This window comes from Triticum urartu, chromosome 6A (assembly GCF_056163025.1).
Source record: "Triticum urartu cultivar PI428250 chromosome 6A, HENAU_Tu73, whole genome shotgun sequence".
Lineage (NCBI taxonomy): Eukaryota > Viridiplantae > Streptophyta > Magnoliopsida > Poales > Poaceae > Triticum > Triticum urartu.
This window is the reverse complement of record NC_141878.1, coordinates 70,034,494-70,052,224: the sequence shown is the minus strand read 5'-3', so window position 1 is coordinate 70,052,224 and position 17,731 is coordinate 70,034,494. Positions and strand designations below refer to the sequence as shown.

At 44.7% G+C, this 17,731-nt stretch overlaps 1 protein-coding gene, 9 non-coding genes and 1 pseudogene across 10 annotated transcripts; 10 read left to right on the top strand and 1 right to left on the bottom strand.

The window, feature by feature from the left end:
* Positions 1–6,945: 6,945 nt before the first annotated feature.
* On the bottom strand, positions 6,946–7,821 carry LOC147963995 (uncharacterized). The gene has a single exon (XM_087529785.1). It carries the CDS (start codon positions 7,819–7,821, stop codon positions 6,946–6,948), a length of 876 nt encoding a protein of 291 aa, XP_087385911.1.
* Positions 7,822–8,683: 862 nt separating this feature from the next.
* LOC125531445 (small nucleolar RNA Z157/R69/R10) lies at positions 8,684–8,778 on the top strand. The gene has a single exon (XR_007293232.1). It is a non-coding gene; the product is annotated as a small nucleolar RNA Z157/R69/R10 (small nucleolar RNA).
* A 62-nt stretch (positions 8,779–8,840) lies between these two features.
* LOC125531446 (small nucleolar RNA snoR80) lies at positions 8,841–8,974 on the top strand. Its single transcript, XR_007293233.1, has one exon. It is a non-coding gene; the product is annotated as a small nucleolar RNA snoR80 (small nucleolar RNA).
* A 111-nt stretch (positions 8,975–9,085) lies between these two features.
* On the top strand, positions 9,086–9,178 carry LOC125531443 (small nucleolar RNA R38). The gene has a single exon (XR_007293230.1). It is a non-coding gene; the product is annotated as a small nucleolar RNA R38 (small nucleolar RNA).
* Positions 9,179–9,292: 114 nt separating this feature from the next.
* LOC125531451 (small nucleolar RNA R12) lies at positions 9,293–9,374 on the top strand. The gene has a single exon (XR_007293237.1). It is a non-coding gene; the product is annotated as a small nucleolar RNA R12 (small nucleolar RNA).
* A 77-nt stretch (positions 9,375–9,451) lies between these two features.
* Positions 9,452–9,537, top strand: LOC125531448 (small nucleolar RNA SNORD24). Its single transcript, XR_007293235.1, has one exon. It is a non-coding gene; the product is annotated as a small nucleolar RNA SNORD24 (small nucleolar RNA).
* A 644-nt stretch (positions 9,538–10,181) lies between these two features.
* Positions 10,182–10,274, top strand: LOC125531442 (small nucleolar RNA SNORD96 family). The gene has a single exon (XR_007293229.2). It is a non-coding gene; the product is annotated as a small nucleolar RNA SNORD96 family (small nucleolar RNA).
* Positions 10,275–10,486: 212 nt separating this feature from the next.
* LOC125531450 (small nucleolar RNA R66) lies at positions 10,487–10,558 on the top strand. The gene has a single exon (XR_007293236.1). It is a non-coding gene; the product is annotated as a small nucleolar RNA R66 (small nucleolar RNA).
* A 455-nt stretch (positions 10,559–11,013) lies between these two features.
* On the top strand, positions 11,014–11,107 carry LOC125531449 (small nucleolar RNA Z159/U59; annotated as a pseudogene).
* Positions 11,108–11,160: 53 nt separating this feature from the next.
* On the top strand, positions 11,161–11,294 carry LOC125531447 (small nucleolar RNA snoR80). Its single transcript, XR_007293234.2, has one exon. It is a non-coding gene; the product is annotated as a small nucleolar RNA snoR80 (small nucleolar RNA).
* An 81-nt stretch (positions 11,295–11,375) lies between these two features.
* On the top strand, positions 11,376–11,468 carry LOC125531444 (small nucleolar RNA R38). Its single transcript, XR_007293231.1, has one exon. It is a non-coding gene; the product is annotated as a small nucleolar RNA R38 (small nucleolar RNA).
* Positions 11,469–17,731: the final 6,263 nt, after the last annotated feature.

Here is a 17,731-nt window from a genome sequence, read left to right as displayed (position 1 = left end):
ATAACATGTATAATTAGGTAGATTAAAAAGCTCTTTGATTTTCCCTCTGCCCAATAATCCTGCCAGAATAAGATGGTATTACCCTTCCCTATGATTCCTTTAGCCACCTGTTTGAATTCATGTATTAACCTGTCGATGCTCTTCCACCATAACGATCTCATTGGTTTGTCAGTGACAAGTCCTTCAGTTTAGTATAAATTCCATATAAACTTCACCCAAGGTAGATTTTCACAATTGAAATTTTTGCGTAGATGTTTCATTAGGAGACACTTATTGTGAGTTGCAACATCTAAAACTACTAGCCCTCCTTGATCTTTGGGGAGGCAAACTTTGTCTAAGGTAATGAGAGTAGAGCCTTTGTCCTCCATTCCATACTTTCTCCAAAAACAATGCCTTAAATATTTGTTTATTTGCTCCAAGACACCAGCAGGCAGAGCCAAAGTGCTCATGAATTTTTTTGGTAGACTAGAAAACACATATTTGATAAGGATCATATTGTCTCCATATGATAGCAGAGTGTAGTAGCTAGCCAACCTTTTGCCAATTCTTTTCAGAACAGAGATAAAATATTCCATTTTTTGGTTTGGTCAGACTTAGTGGAAGGCCCAAGTAAGAAGATCATGTCCATCCACATGATCCATCTAGGTCCAAACCCTCTAGAATTTAAGTCTCCTTGGTAGTTTGGTGCTCAATCAAGTAAAAGGCCTTCTCAAAGTAAAGTTTCAAAAATAAGAAACTCCTTTCCAAAGAAATGGTATTAATATGTGTATTCATAAGTCGAGGCCAAGAAATCCTGCATGGATCTATTTTTCACAATGCGATATTGATTGGTCATTGGTGTGCACAATGGTTAGAATAACCTTTTGTAACCTATTTGCCAGAAGCTTGGTGATTATCCTGATTGAGAAGTTTAACATAGAAATAGGCATGGGATCATTGCAAAATAGGGAGTCCATCTTGGGGATGAGTGTAATGTAGGAGGAATTGATACTTTGTAGATTGATTCTGCCATGAAAATAGTCTTCAATTAGAGCATAGAAGTCATGAGCAATAATATCCTAGTTGTGCTTGACAAAGTTTATGTTAAATCCATCTGGACCAAGGGCTTTGTGAAGAGGGAGTTCCTTAAATACAATGTCAATTTCATATTTAGTAAAAGGCGACTCCTCAACCAACATATGTGATCTTCTCAGCGGTACACATTAAATTGCCGATGTTTCATTGTAACAACCTGGTCGGGGGCTTATCCTCCTTAAAAAAATAGTACCAACCTAGCACTTTTTTTTAGTTTTTTTGCAATTTTAATTATGAAGTAATATACATGTGGAATTTGTGTTCGGGAACATAGTATAAAACAATTTTTTTTACTATACATACACACCGAGGATCACTATGAAGATGCAAGAGATAGATCAATCTTGCCAACAAGAACACAACAGAGAAGTAGATGTTGGTGAATATTTACATATTCCCGCAATTAGGTTATACCTCCCAATCACGAGATTTTTCTCGGTCAAGAATCAAACGTACAATCCCTCTACGGTATTCACACTTACCATGCCAATGTTCGGCATCACTTTGTCATCTAGGACGAAGAGCAACCGGAGGGCTAGAGGTGGAGCAACCTGGCAGCGTGGAGAGAGAGAGAGAGAGAGAGCCCAGCCTGAAAACTTTTGTGTTTGGAGGGCTGCCTCTCCTCTTTATTTATAGTGACCAAGGGGGCATAGCCTTGGAGGAGGGTTGCCCTCTTAGGGCCCATGGACCAGGGAGGGATACCCTCCCAAACCCAGGCCGCACGCATTGCTTGCCCTCCAAGTCTGGAAGAGGGTGCACCACTTGGACCAGCCAAGGGGGTAGGCCGCTATGGCCATTTGGAACCTTTTGGAATGTTTCAGAACCTTCCAGGGTATCTCCGGGACATTCCCGGTTTTACAAGAACATTTCTATAACCTCCTGAGACACTTCCGGTATTATCTAGAACATTTTCGATGCATTTCTCTCATGCTCTTTATACATCCTAGTACTTTATCAAACCACTGTCCGTTAAGCGTGTGACCTTGCAGGTTCGGTAACATGCAAACATGATCAGAAACACCTTCCGGTCAATGATCAGCAACAGGGTCTGGACATCCATATTGATTTCCAGACATACACGGAGATATTTGTTGTGTGAACCTTTTTGTCGCTGTAAGTGTAAAGATGATATTTCTTTAAGATCTTAGGATAATATAGATCGGGAAGGGAGGTCCTCATCTAATCTGATCTGCAAGCGCAACCTAAGTATATTATGGGTGTATTTAAAATTCCCTACTTGGTGTGTGATGATCTTCCGAGGATGGTTAGAATTTTTTATTTTTGTTCAAGCAAGGGACGGCATAAGGTACATTGGAAAGCTTGGGACATGGTTGGGGTCTGGTCCTCTGATGCCATTGAGTTGAACAATGATGATTATTATTCTATTGTGATTGAGTAATACAAGTGTTCTACCTCGTGAAAAAAGAGTGTAGGATAACCAGGAGTCGATTTTTTAGGGACCCTGATAAAGTGCCACACGTGTGGCACGAAACAACTCCCCCCCGACGTTTTTATGGCAAGTTTATTATCCAATGATGGCAATTTTAGTTGTGAAGCATGAGAATTTTCTGTTTGGATGACAAGTTTTAGTTTTTTTTAGGATTTTTTGTATGACAATTTTAGTTGTAAAAAACGTCAGATATGTGCGATGGTTATCATTTGTTTTTTGGGGGTTAACATTAAGGAGTTTTTTATTTTAGAAACACATTAAGAAGTTGGCTTTTTTTTGAGGAATCTCGCCACTTTATTGATTATCGATAATGTTCATTGGTACAACACGTTGATCATAAGGGTTGACCAACCAAAGATGTCTACCAGACTGAAGATTACAAGCTAATTTGGCAAGATTGTGAGCCTCGAAATTAAAATTTCTCCGCTCATGAACAAAAGAAACAGAAGTGAACATATTTCTACGCTCCAAAATCTCCTGGTTGATCGCAGAGTGCGGTCCCCCTGTTCCTTGGTTGATGTCATTGACCACCCCTTGGCAATCCGATGCTATTATCATATGTGACACTTGCAGGTCACTAGCAAGTGCCATAGCTTCCCTGCACGCATAAGTTTCCAAGATAGTCGGATCAAAAACTCCATTATAAACCACCGCCGATTATCCTAGGTATAGACCCGTGTGGTCTCGGCATACTGCGGCAACCGCCCCACCACGGCTACGCCTTGCCACCGCTCCATCAACGTTGAACTTTACCAACCCCGGTGGTGAGGCTATCCATCTTTGTTCAACTTCCCTCATAGGTGTAGCAGAAACCCAAGGGGGTGTTTTTTCTCTGACTTGCTCCAGCTCGCGGAGATAGGACTCCACAAAAGAATGGGTTTGCATGGGTGATTGAAATATTCCTTCGTGTATCGCCTGCCTCCTTGCATACCATACTGCCCATAAAGTTACGACCATCTTTGTGAACAGCTTGTGCTCAAGAACCTCATGAAGCTGGAAGATCCAGTTCTTCGCTCGGGGTTCGGTGTTCTCCGCCATCCTAGCCACCAGCTCCGGATTAGATAGTGCCCACGTGCACCTCGCTGATGTGCAGGCAACGAGTGCATGGCGCCATGAGTCAGGAGAGCCGCAAAGTGGACACGCATCTCGCGTTGACATATTTCTCTTGTTGAGGACATCTGTTGTAGGCAAAGAGTGGCATGCAAGACGCCACAAGAACACTCTGATCTTTGATGGGACGGTCAACGACCAAAGTTTGCACCAATCCTTCTCTTCTCGGTCCGAGCTAGATGACCCGCCTCTACCCTCAAGCCAATTCTCTCTTGTTATCTTTGTCTTGATAATGAATTTGTACGTTGAACTGACGGTGAACCTTCCTTTAGAATCAGGGTGCCATGACCAAAAATCATCAACATTGCTTGTGCACATAGGAATTTTCAGTACCGCCTCCGCATCGGTTGGGAGAAATAGAGAACGAATGAAGTCAACGTTCCATGATGCCATTGCTGGAGTAAGCAGGTCCGAAACAAGTTGAGGTGGATCCGGAATCAGACAGGTGATAGGTCGGAGCGAACCTTCCTTCGGTAGCCAATTGTGTGTCCATATATTGGTCGACTGCCCATTACCTATTCTTCGGATTATACCCTGTTTCAGAATATCTCGTCCCTCCAAAATCGCACGCCAAATCTGTGATGGCCTTGAGCCAAGTTCAGCACTAAGAAAATCTGTTGTTGGATAGTATGATGCTTTCAGGATTCTGGCACTCAAGGTCGAGGGATCTTGCAGCACCCTCCAGGCTTGTCTCGCCAACAATGCGAGGTTAAAAAGTTCCAGATCTCTAAATCCTAGGCCTCCCAGGCACTTTGGCCTTGTCATGACCTCCCATGAAACTCAGGATGGCTTCCTCTGTCCTTGCTTGCAGCCCCACCAAAATTTTCTAATGATAGAATTAATGTGATCACACAGTCCTCTTGGTAGCTTAAAGCATGACATTGAGTAAACAGGGATAGCCTGGGCCACTGACTTGATAAGTACCTCCTTGCCCCCAGCTAATAAACACTTCCCCATCCAGCCTTTCACCTTGTCCCAGATGCGGTCGCTCAAGTATTTAAACGTGCCTCTCTTCAAGTGTCCCACATCTGTGGGCATGCCCAGGTATCTGTCACTTAGAGACTCGTATGGAACATGTAGACGCCCCTTGACTGCATCTCTCACAATCTGAGGGCATCCCTTACTGAAGAAAATAGAAGACTTATCCCTGTTAATGCGTTGGCCCGAGGCCCTGCAATATGTATCCAAAAGGTGTGACACCTCATCTGCCCCATCTACCCTCGCCTTGAGAAACAGCAGGCTATCATCCACGAATAAAAGATGGTTCACCGACGGTGCCGATGGCGCCACCTTAATGCCGCTGAGCTGGGATGATTCACTATGAGATTTCAAGAGGCACGAAAGGCCCTCTGCTGCTAGCAAGAAAAGACATGGAGAGATTGGATCTCCCTGACAGATACCTCATGTTGGCTTGAACTCTTCCAATTTGCTCCCATTAAACAAGATAGAGAAAGAGACGGTCCTGACCATGTTCATGACAATGGATACCCATGGTGCAGCAAACCCCAACTTCCTCATGATTGCTTCCAAATAATTCCATTCCACCATATCATACGCCTTCATCATATCGAGCTTAAGCGCACAGTGGTTGTTGTTTCTTGACCAGTTTCTCTTCATGAAATGCAAACACTCATAAGCTGAAATTATGTTGTCAGTGATAAGCCTTCTTGGAACAAAAGCGGACTGCTCTTCTGATATAATGTCTGGGAGTATTGACTTCAAACGGTTGGCTAGTACCTTCGAAGCTATTTTATAAAAGACATTGCATAGACTTATTGGCCGGAATTGAGATAACAAAGTGGGATTCGACACCTTTGGAATTAAAACCAACATTGTGTCATTGACACAGGCCGGGCTCTCCTCACCCCTGACAATGCTCAAAACCGCCCTCGTGACCGAGGCTCCACATATATCCCAGTGGCGCTGAAAAAAGTGTGCCGGAAACCCATCGGGGCCGGGCGCTTTTGAAGGGAACATTTGGAACAACGCCTTCTTTACTTCTTCCTCCTTGTATGGTGCCATGAGTGACTCATTCATAGCGGCTGTTACCTTCGAGGGTACGTGTTGGAGAACATCATCTACTCCTTCCACTCCCTCAGAGGTGTAAAGATTTTTATAAAACTCTTGCGCAAGTTGCTACATTTCCGTAAGTTCCTCTGTTAATTGTCCATCATGTTTCTGGAGGGCTTTAATCAGGTTTTTCCGTCATCTCATAGAGGCCCGAAGATGGAAGAAATGCGTATTCCGGTCACCAGCAGAGAGCCATTCCACCCTTGACCGCTGACGCCACATAACTTCCTCACACAGATATAGCTCAATAAGACAATCATTAACCTTGATCTCAACATGGCTCGGGCCAACCCGTAGAGGATCACTCCTTAGCCTTTGTAGGTCCTTCTTTAGTTTCCTGATCAAAGCCTTGACATTGCCAAAGGTAGATTTGCTCCACTCACCTAAGTTGTTAGACAGCGCTTCTAGGTTCACTCGCACCTCAGCCGCTGTCAGGTTAGGGCCGTTGGCCTCCCATGCATTCTGGACGGTGGAGATCAAATCGGGATGCGTGTCCCATATGCATTCATACCGGAACAGTCTCTCTTTCACCGGCCCTCTAGCAGAAGGGTCAAGCTTCAGCATAATAGGAGAGTGATCCGATGTTGCAGCAGTAAGATGTTCTACCACCGCCAACGGGAATTGTGCACACCACTCGGCAGATCCGAGCGCTCTGTCAAGCCTCACCCTCGTGTACGTACCTCCTGTAACTTTTGTTTCAAACGTCCACTTCTGACCTTGGAAGCCAAGATCAATCAGGCCGCAAACATCTACCGCATCTCGGAAGCCTTGTATTTGCGTTTGGCTTCTCTGACCAACACCATCATGCTCATCATATCGAAGGACCTCGTTGAAGTCGCCTAAACATGCCCACGACATATATTGTAGCGACGCCAGGTTCTTCATTGTGTCCCAAGTTCGGTGTCTTAGGTGTGTCTGGGCTTCTCCATAGAAACACGAGAGCCTCCACGGGGTCCCTCCCAGACCCGTCACCTTGACATATATGTGATACTGCGAGTAACCCAAAATTTCACAATTTATTTCATTGTTCCAGTACAAAACTAAGCCACCGCTCCGACCGGTGGATCCAACAACAAAAGAACAATCATATCTTAGAGTACTTGCTAAACTTTCAGCTCTCTCTTGGCTAATTTGCGTTTCCAAAATACAAAGTACTCTAGGGGCAAACTTTAACGCGAGTTCGCGCAATTACTGAACTGTCAGGGCGTTGCCTAATCCCCGGCAGTTCCAGCTTAACAGATTCATTGTGCTCGGCGGTCCTCCGACGAGGAGGCCGCCGATGTTGCATCTTGGTTTTTGGGTGCCACCTGGTTCTTCCTCAACCCTGTGTTTTCCCCCTTCTCTGAGTGCCGCATCACTCTAGATCGCTTGGGATCTTGCTTTGGTGGCGGGCTCATTGGGGCCACACCCGCTCCTCCTTTCTGGTTTGCTAATGGCACAAGCTCCAGGCTTCCCTTGGATGCCATTGTCATGGCAGCAGCCGCAGCTTCATCAGAGGAGCGCTTCCGATTCTGGTCAGATTTCTCCATGTCCAAATCCTCCCCCTCCATTGCACTCCTATCCTTTTCCAGATCCGAGCTTTCTCCTCCTCCACCTTGGTTTGACTGTTTCTTGCCATTGTTACGGCGTCTCGTTCCCCATGCAGTCATTGTCGGCGCCCTTAGGTTCTTGAATACTAAGGCCGAGGGGGGATGCACACCGTCTCCGTGTTCTTTAAACTCATGTCCCATCATGCCGCATACCTGACACCAGTCCGGGAGCCTCTCGTATTTCACCGCAAAGATCTCCCTCTGTCCCCCACGAACTATGGAGGTTGCCTTCTTTAGTTGGTTGCGAACATCGAGACGGATTCTCACCCTGTAAAAATTCCCTTCAAAGTCGAAGGGAGATGGTTCTGAGTCAACAAACTCGCCGATCTTAGTAGTCAGCGCCTTCACTTTTCCATGGTATGCAATTGGGAGATCAATGATTCTTGCCCATATCTCAAATTTAAAGAGCTCTATGGATGTGGGCTTGGAGTAGCCATCATACGGGACAATGATCACCGGATTCCCCCGAAAGTGCCACGGTCCTCCCTGGGTTACCCTCTCCCAGTCCCCTAGACAATTGAATTGCATGATAAACAGATTGTCTTCTAGGGTTTTGATCTTGACTCCCCTTGCTAGATCCCAGGCTGACTTCATGTTACGAAAGAACCAATATGTACTGAAAGACTTGTCCATATGGACACGGGCCAAGATCATCCACCGGAGGTTTTCTTCCGGAGGTGCGTCGTCTTCCTCAAAGACTACATCATCAAGGTCATCCTCCTTCAGGGCGAGCTCCTGCATCAACCTATCAAGGTTGCCACCCTTGCTTCCATCCGCAGCCGAACCTGATCTCTGCGCCATTGGTGAGACCTCACAGATCGATCTTGTTGCCCCCGCTGTAGAACCCTAGCAGCAGGAAAAACCCTAACGTCGCGTCCCTCAGACCCCCACCAAGGCCGGGCGGCAGCACCAGGCTGCCCCTGAATCAGCCCGAGTGGGGAAGACCCGACGAATGGCGGCGAGGGAAGGAGTTTTTCTCAACGTCGCCAGAGGCGGCGAGAGGAACAGGAAACCCTAGCGAGAGGGAAAACTTCGTGGCTAGCCCGAGTGGGGAAGACCCGATTGGACAGCTGTTGCTGCCGCCCTTAAGAAGTTGGCTTGAGCAGAGGGAGAGAAACGGGTCTACCGTTCGGCCGGCCCACCAAAACCCGCGTTAGCCCTTTGTGCGGCAGCCCAGCAGGCCAATGCGTCGGCCCGCCTCATTTGCAGCCGAACCCTAGACACCATAGCCCAGACCTCAATATAAATCCCCACCAACGCCGCATCCAGACTGCAGACCCCGATAGCTCCCTCCTCCCCTCGCGGCTCCGCCCTCCTCCCCTGCGCATCGCTCTGGTTTTCGATTCGGTTTCGTTTCATGTTCTTCTTTTCGATGGTTGGTCGATGAGAGGTCGTAGCGGTGATGACAAATTTGTGGACTAGAGTTTCTGATGCCGCCTCTTCAGCGGCATCTGCAGACAACCCCTTGGCTGTCTGAGCTCCCAGATCTCATCCCATTGAATCCATCTGTTTTTCTAGTTCTTTGTTTTGATTGATGCGCGTTCATTACCAATTCCTGAGGATTATTTGTGTTCCTCATGGCGATTAGTCTCGGACGCTACATGCGATTCTCTGATGTGTGGTATATCCTGATTGGTGGCGTCCTCTGTGCCAGCTTATCCTGGAAACGCCACATACATTCACATGCCGTGCCCTTTTTTCTTTTTTTCTTTGTCTTTCTGGGTCTAAATGTGCCGACCCTGAAGATTGTTTGAGCACTTGATTATTATTGTTTTTTCGAACTGGTTAATATCGATGTGGATGATGAGATCACAAGTAAAAATACAGTTATCCCTGTCTTACTTCCTCGGAAGGGTGCTGAGAATACTTTCAATCTGACACAGTTACTTCCACCATCTTGTGTCGTATGATAGTTTATAAAACTGTAATTTGTATTCATTGTGAGATTCTGTTTGTTTTGATGTTTGAAAACTGTCTTTTTTTTTATTTGGCTTGGATGGTGAGGATGAAGAGGAAAATCATTCGGATTCCCATTGATTTGTAATAAACATGAGATCTTTAACCAGCTACTTCTGACTCGTCTTACAATCTGCCTTTAGGTGGCTTCAGTCGTTTATTTCTTATTTGTTTTAGCTATGTTTGTTCGCGTTCTCCTTGGAGCCAGTGATGTTTTCAAAATATTTGCTACTCTTGATGGGGCAACGACCTCATTTGACGATCACAACCACCAAGATCTCTGAGGCCCTGGAAATCATTTCTTATTTTTTTTATGGTTCTCTGTACAGTTCCCACATGTAAAGTCTTCAGTTGCTGTGTGCTGCCCTGCCGCTAAACGATGCCATCTCAGTTGTCCTGTGCTGGCTCACTCAACGGTTGGAAAATATGTTACTGTTTCTGCTTCAGATGCAGTTTGAAGAAATACGAGAATGCTGCTGTCTTTTTACAGCTTTGCTTTGACAGCAAAACAACATGGTGTGTGGAGAAAATAAAAAGGCAAAGAAAAGCTTAATCTGAAAGCAGCACAGATAGTATCGGTTTCAATCCCAAGATAAGATGCCTGGAGTTTAGTTGAAGGTTAACAACTAAGCGCCTGAACTTATTCATTTTATCTTGGATAGGACCTAAATGCATCAAATGTCAGATTTTGACAGCATGGTTGATTTGTCATGCCTAAAAGAATCTGATGTCAGATTTTTAGCATTTTTGTTTATGAATATAAATGCAGCTTGCCACATCAACATTTCCGTCATTATTATTATTGAGTCTGATTGGTGCGCTCTTGTGCTATGTTGTCTTTTGTTTCATGTTTTCAAACATGCAGTTCTGACGTCCAACCCTAAAATAATGTAGGTTCGACCTATGTGGACCTTGTTTTGTGTGTTTATGGTTGTCCGGTGATGAAAAACCTGTTAAATCATACCATCTTTCGGGACTGATTGGTTGCTAGGCGGCCATGCTGTCATTCTGCAATTCTGAGGACACATTATGTTGAAGTGCCCTTTGACTAGTTGATCCTTCTGTTTTATATATCTATGGGTCTTGATTTTTCCCAGGGCCGACTTTATTGGGATCTTGAGTCGCTTCCCCTATTTATAATTGTGAGGTGCAGCGAATAACATTCTCCAGAATTGCTCCTGCTTATCATTGTATGTTTTATGATTTTTAGTTTGCCCTTTTCAGTTAAGGTCTTGAGTCCAGTGATGGCACATCTTTGAGACCTGAGTTTTCTTCCTTGATGAAAATCATAAGCATAATCCCTGAGGGCTACTGATTCGACCTTCTGTTATTCCCTGATCCTCTTTTTTCACTCTCGATTGATTATTTTTTTGCTTGATGGAGGTGCATTTGCTTCTCACAGTTTAACAATCAATCAGGTACTTAACTACTGCAAATCTCGAGTATATAAGAGCTGAGGATACCGCAGTTTAATTTTTCTTTCGTAGTCTGTTTGTTCATTGCAGATTGTTGGTTCATGCATCCTTGTGATCACCTTTGTTGGTTCATGTGTTGATGAGATATATATTATCACCTAGATGGATCAGAAGCAACGATGTAGCTGATATTGTTCGTTTGTGTTTATTTTTGGTTATTTTGTCCTTGTTTTGTGCTCCTGATGACTGTACATGCTGTCGAAGCTGATCAAACTAAATACTTTTGTTCTTGTTCCTGCACTGAAACAATTGGTTTTGTTGTTTATCTCATGTTTTTTGATGTTGAAAACTGTCCGATGATTTATTCTAAATACTTTCATTCTTCTGATGCGCTAGTTTGTGTTGCGGTGCGGAATCAATTTGGAGACCTGAACTGAGGAAATACTCATTATATCTTCTTCCCTCCCAAAACAACCTTTTTTGGTGCGCGTTCATTACCAATTCCCGAGGATGATTTGTGTTCCTCATGGTGATTAGTCTCGGACGCTACACATGATTCTCTGATGTGTGGTATATCCTGATTGGTGGCATCCTCTGTGCCAGCTTATCCTGGAAACGCCACATAAATTCACATGTCGTCCTCTAAATTAGCTGGCCATGATAGAATGTATGAGCATTTGATTTTTATTGTTTTTTCGAACTGATTAATATGGATGTGGATGATGAGATTACAAGTAAAAATACAGTTATCCCTGTCTTACTTCTCGGGAAGGGTGCTGAAAATACTTTCAGTCTGACAGGATTACTCCAGCATTGTGTGCCTTATGATTGGTTATAGAAACTGTATTCTGTATACATTGTGAGATTCTGTTTCTTCTGACTTGTCGTCCAATCTTTTCTTATTTGTTTTAGTTGTGTTTGTTTGTGTTCTACTGTTCTCCCTGGCTACTCTTGATGGGGCAACGACCCCATTTGATGATCACAACCACCAAGATCTCTGAGGCGCTTGAAATCATCTTTTGTACTTTTTTAATGATTAACTCCACTTGAGAAGTCTTCATATGTGCACCAAGTCTGAACAAGATTCAAGTGGTAGGCGTGCTGCCCCGAAACGATGCTAACTCAGTCACCTCTTGCCGCCCCATGCAATGGTTGGAGCTTGCCTTGGATTGACCTTCCCCATGTCAGACATGCTGTGGGACAATATCAGTATTTGTGCTTCAGATTCGGTTGAAGAAATACGAGAATGGTTTTGATAACATCACTGGCTCTAGGGAGAACAGTAGAACATAAATGAACTCACAAATTACAATTATTCTTGCATTAGTCGAGTTCTAAGGATCAGCTGGATGATCCCATGGGATTGGCTTCGTCGTGAACCACCCACTCATGAAAATTGTGAACACATGCATGAGGAGAATGATAGTGAAGTGGCTCCACGAAGGAGTAAGAGACCAAGGATTGAAAAATCCTTTGGTGATGACTTCATTGTGTATCTCGTGGATGATGTCCTAAAGTCCATTTCAGAGGCATATGCATCTTCTGATATAGATTCCATCATTGCAAAATGGGACTTGGGAGATCACTGACCGTCCATTTGGTTGCAAACCAATTGGATGTAAATGGATCTTTAAGAAAAAGCCTAGGCCTGATGGTACTATTGAAAAGTACAAGGCAAGGCTTGTGGCAAAGGGGTATACTCAAAAAGAAGGCGAGGATTTCTTTGACACTTACTCACCCTTTGCGAGATTAACAACTATTCGTGTGCTATTATCATTGGCTGGCTCATATGGTTTCCACGTTCATCAAATGGACGTGAAGACGGCTTTCCTTAATGGCGAGCTAGATGAGGAGATCTATATGGAGCAGCCCGATGGTTTTGTAGTACCCGGACAAGAAGGCAAGGTGTGTAAGTTGATGAAATATTTGTATAGCCTCAAGCAAGCGCCAAAGCAATGGCACGAGAAGTTTGAAAAAACTTTGACGTTCGCAGGCTTTGTTGTGAATGAAGCCGATAAATGTGTTTACTACAGATTTGGTGGGGGTAATGGTGTGATTTTATGCTTGTATGTTGATGATATACTCATCTTTGGAACAATCTGGCGGATCCCTTTACTAACGGTTTATCACGAAACGTGATTGAAAATGCATCAAGGGAAATGGGAGTGAGACCCATATGAGTTACACTGCAGCGGTAACTATGTGATCGGAGATCCCGTGAAGTAGGTAATGGGAAAAACAAATTGTCGGTGTAATTGGAGAGTGCAATTCTAAAACCCATTCCCGTTGGAGATGCAGTACTCTCATATTGTATGATAGGATGACTTATGTCTTAATGTGCTTTGAGGTCCTTTACAAAGGCGAGGTACTGTCCTACAGGGTACACTCGAAAAGGCACACCTATATGAGCCCGACTATGAGGTCGTAGTCTATGAGACTTGGGAAAACTCTATAAAGCTCACGAATAGACACAGGAGCATGACCGTTAAAGCTCCAACCAGAGGCCTAGTTCTTGGCGGCCCAGTATTAGCAAAGTCTTGAAGGGAAACTTAGTCGTAGAAAGCTAGCAATTCAAGGTCTCGTCCATTGTCTAGCTGCGAGTGAGTGAAACTTCAAGTTCTAGACATTAGTTCAACCCGAAAAGGGACTATCGTCGAAAAGTTAATATATAAACAACACTGTGGTATGATCTCTATCTCTTCTAGCTCTGGCACCTGACATTGGAATTGGTGGGGACTGTTGGAAATAATGCACCGGTTCAGAGAATTCCAAGTCTGATGCTTTGGGCATATCCTGTCACGTAACAAACTGAAACTTTATGCACGCACGTTGCTGGCCGTTCGGCAAGCTGCAACTCCTTCCCGAGTCCTCTGCTAGGACGTGAGCATTATCCTGCTGTTCCTCCCGGTTCTCCTGGTTCCAACGAGTGCACCGCGCTTTGCTCGGCAAGATGTTTCATTGAAACGTTGCTCGTTGGACTTCTTCCTTCACAATCTGTATAAAGGGCGGAGAGCATCGGGAGAAAAATACAATACCATCTTCTTCCTCACATACCACAAGTGCTGAGCCGCCGTCTGAACGAAGCCGGCCGTGCTGTCCGTCGTGCAACGGCAGCCCGGCGAGCGGTGTCTCCGTGACTCCGGCCGCATCCTTCGACCCTGCACGGGGGCGGTCTAGAGTTTTCTGGGCAGCGTCCGCGCGACTGCTCCTTCGCCGTCCTCGACGACATCATCTCCGACGATGGCTGCTTTATCGACGTCCTCGACAACATCGTTTCTAGTGACCGCTGCTTCCTCAACGTCCTCGTCGACATCGTATCTGCGACCGCTGCTTCCTCTACGAGATCTTCTCTGACAAACTCCATCCATGAACACCAGTGCACCGACTTCTAGACTGTAAGTTGCATCTGCTCATTTCTAGTACATGATAAATCTGTCCATGCTCTAGCCATTGTCCATCAGGTTTATCTAGTGCTTTAGACTGTTTTCTGCTCCTGCTGCTAGTGGTTTCAGCCATGTCCTGTGTGTTCGATAGATTCGGTATCTCTGTTTTAATCTGCCTGTACTACTACTCGGCCGACACTAGTATGGTAGATAGTCCTAGCTCGTTACGTGATGTTTTCTTTTGCATGCTAATTATACATGGTTGGGTGCTATCAATCTGCTCATTTCTGAATCTATGATGCATGCTTCTGAAGAAAACCATTTGGCTGTTTAACCTGCTCTTGTACGTACTAGTTAAAGGAATTAAATTGATGACAAATTATGTATTGTTTCTAACAAGTAGTACCTTTTTGTAGTGTATAGAAGATCTTGGCCGGTGATGCAATGTATTGGTTTATAAACAAACACATTGATTGCTTGGACCTGGACTCTGTTGATATGTCACATTGAATGGTCATGAACAGTTTTGTGAGAAGAGACTAATGAGCAGCTTCAAACTAGTCTTTCAGATCAAACTAGGTGCCCTCCGTTCTCTAATGCCCCTTTGGTACTCCTAGCCCAGGTGAGGATTTCATCGTTCAGTGAAGAAAAGCTCAACTGGGTTCACAGGCACAGGCGCATACTCTGTTTTAGAGCAGATTAAATTCTCTAAAAAGGATGCCTTTTAAAACCGTTAGTGCGGCGGCTGTGGAAATACTCCCTCCGGTCATTTTTACTCTGCATATAAGGATTGTTGAAGTCAAACTTTGTAAAGTTTGATCATATTTATATGAAAAAATATTAACATCTACAATGCTAAATTTATACAATATGAAAGCTAAAGTCATGACACATCTAATGTTGTTGATTTCACATTTTAAATGTTGGTATTTTTTTTCTATAAATTTGGTCAAAATTGTGACGTTTGACTTCAGATAAATCTTATATGCGAAGGAGTAATAACCCTTATGGTTATTAGGGATAATCCCTGCTCACATCTCTCCGTGCTGGCGGTTCCAAAGGGCCAACAACTGTCCATGACGGTTCCTGTGGAGACGCCTCTAGCGAACCATCGCGTCCATTGTGATTGTATATATATCATGGCAATTATCAATAAAGACCACTGATTCGACCATTTGTTCGATACTCTTGTTCCTTTACAATTGATTCTTCATATAGAGCATTTTTAGGAGAAGCTGTATAAAGCATTATTAAGTGTCATCTCTTATAGCAGCACATGCACATGGGGCTTAAATGGGCCATATTGCGTCCCATTTTCAATATGTTAGTATTTTACTTTTTTAGAATTTTATTAAAATATGTAAATTATAGTCATAGTAGCAAATAAAGATAGAATATTCATGTACATATATTTAGAAAGTGTAAGAAATTTTTACTAGGCTCGTATTTATTTTTCCATACATCTTTATTTATTTAGTTTTGTTTTATAAGACATATAAATATTTTTTGCAAACACATACACTTTATTGAACCATGTTAACACTTTCTAAAACAAGATAAACATTTATTTTATACTACATGAATATTTCTCAAAAAGGTTAACACTTTTAAACTTTTATGAACATTTATTCCAATTTATATTTTTCTTAAAAGTACAGTAATATTTTTACTATTGATATGTTGACTTTTAAAACTATACAAACATTATTATAATTCATAAATATTTATTTTAATAAAAAAATATGGCGAGCCTGAATAATGATTTTTGGCGATCCAAAATATGGTGTTATCAGCTAGAATTGCTCTTAGGTCCTGGTCTTCAGCGTTTCTAGCCTTGCCACGTGTGATGACTAGCATTGGCGACGAAGGTGTGGGTCAGGGTGAAAACGTCATCGACAATGCCGTCCTCACAGTTCTTCGCAATCCGTTAATCACCATGGTGAATTCCTTGTCGGAGCAAGCCATTCTTTCCCGTCATCGGGGGTTCCGTCGACAGCAGCTAGCAATGGAGGCCGGCGTTCAGAAGATTCTGCTGGAGACTTCCCCTGCCAAGGAGTAGTGAAGGCGCTTTCAGACACCAATCTGGATTGATCATGCATGGGCCTGTCATTGAGGAGATCGAGACGCTCTTGGGAAAATTTTGATCAGTACCGAATCAAGTGGGCTAGGCGAACTGCCATCAAAGGCAGCTCACGATTTGGTAGGGATGGCTACTTATTATAAGGTTTATAAGAGCAGAAGCCGTTAAATCCACCCCAAACGTTTCGACTGGCTATCCGGATGTAAAATTGGCACCTAAACGGACCTGTTAAATTCGACCCAAAAGTCCGGATTGATCAGCACTTCTCATACCCGGTCCATATCTGAGGCAGATATGGGGATGCCCAGACGCTCTCGCTATGTAGGACTGACTGCAAGGGCAGCGGTCCGATGACTTTTTTTTCATTGGTGAGGACGTATTCATGGTGCCGTGTGGCACCGCTTCGGCATATGCTGCCCGAGGAACCAAGTCTGACTATTTAACCTGGACGGCGACATCCCAACCCTAGCACGCGTCAATTTCTTCCCCCTCTCCCCTCCACCGGTGCCATATTTCAATGGCCAGTGATACGCGCCGGTGCGCCGGCCGAAAGTTCGGCCGGTCGCACCGCGTTCATATGATTCGTTTAAGTTACAGCCGCCGAATTTGCATGTAGCCTTTTCCTTCGCTAAAATTGTTTCGTTAGAGAGTTATAAAAAAAAACCCTACTTCGTTAGAGAAACAAAGGATAAGCCATGGCGCCCCATCGCGAGTCCTTAAGGCAACCAGCCTGCCGGACGCCCTTGCCGCTTGCCTAAACACCGGTCGTCGCCCCGTAGCACCCGTCCTCGCCGGTTCTGACAATATGTCGTCGCCCCTCATAGCAAAACCGTGCCGCCCAACATCTCTGTTGTTGCAGCACCTAGCCGCCGCCGCCGCCGCCGCGGTCGCCGTAGCACGTCCATCGGAGCACCACCATACCGCCGGCCGCAGCTCTTAGCGTCACCACTCGCACCTTGGTTTGAAGCTTTTTCTCACGCCCATTGAAGCTTTTATCCACCCCGCCATTGAAGCTTTTCCTCACACCGGTTGAAACTTTTATTCATGCACGCTTAACCTTTTTATTTTCCATCGACGCTCGTTGCACGGGGTAGCACGAATGACGACCACCAGTCAACGTCATGTAGCAAAAACCCTTGCTGGTCATAGCCAAAAACAACGACGGTTGCAGCAAAAATCGTTGCCACTGCCCCGGGTCGCATCTCTGCCATGAATGGATGTAGCAAATTTTCTCGTCGGTCGTAGCAAAACAGACGACGGTTGCAGCAAATCGTCGTCTCCACCGTCGCAGGTCGTAGCTCCGCCACGAGTGGATGTAGCAAAAAATTTCGCTGGTTCCAGCTCGCCACGGCACTAGTTTGAGCACACAACCACTACGGTCATAGCATGCAGCACCCCACCGCCCCTGGAGCTCACAGTGCCATGACGGTGTGGTCATGGCCATGGTCACCACGGTCATAGCACCGCCGACAAACGGATGCAGCTTCGCCGAGCTGCGGTTGCAACTCCTTTTCCCATCCCATGTCGAAGTTCAGCGAGCGATTGTGAAGATGGAGGTTGAAGAAGACCTGGGGTGCGCTCCTCACACGAGGCACTAGAGAGGA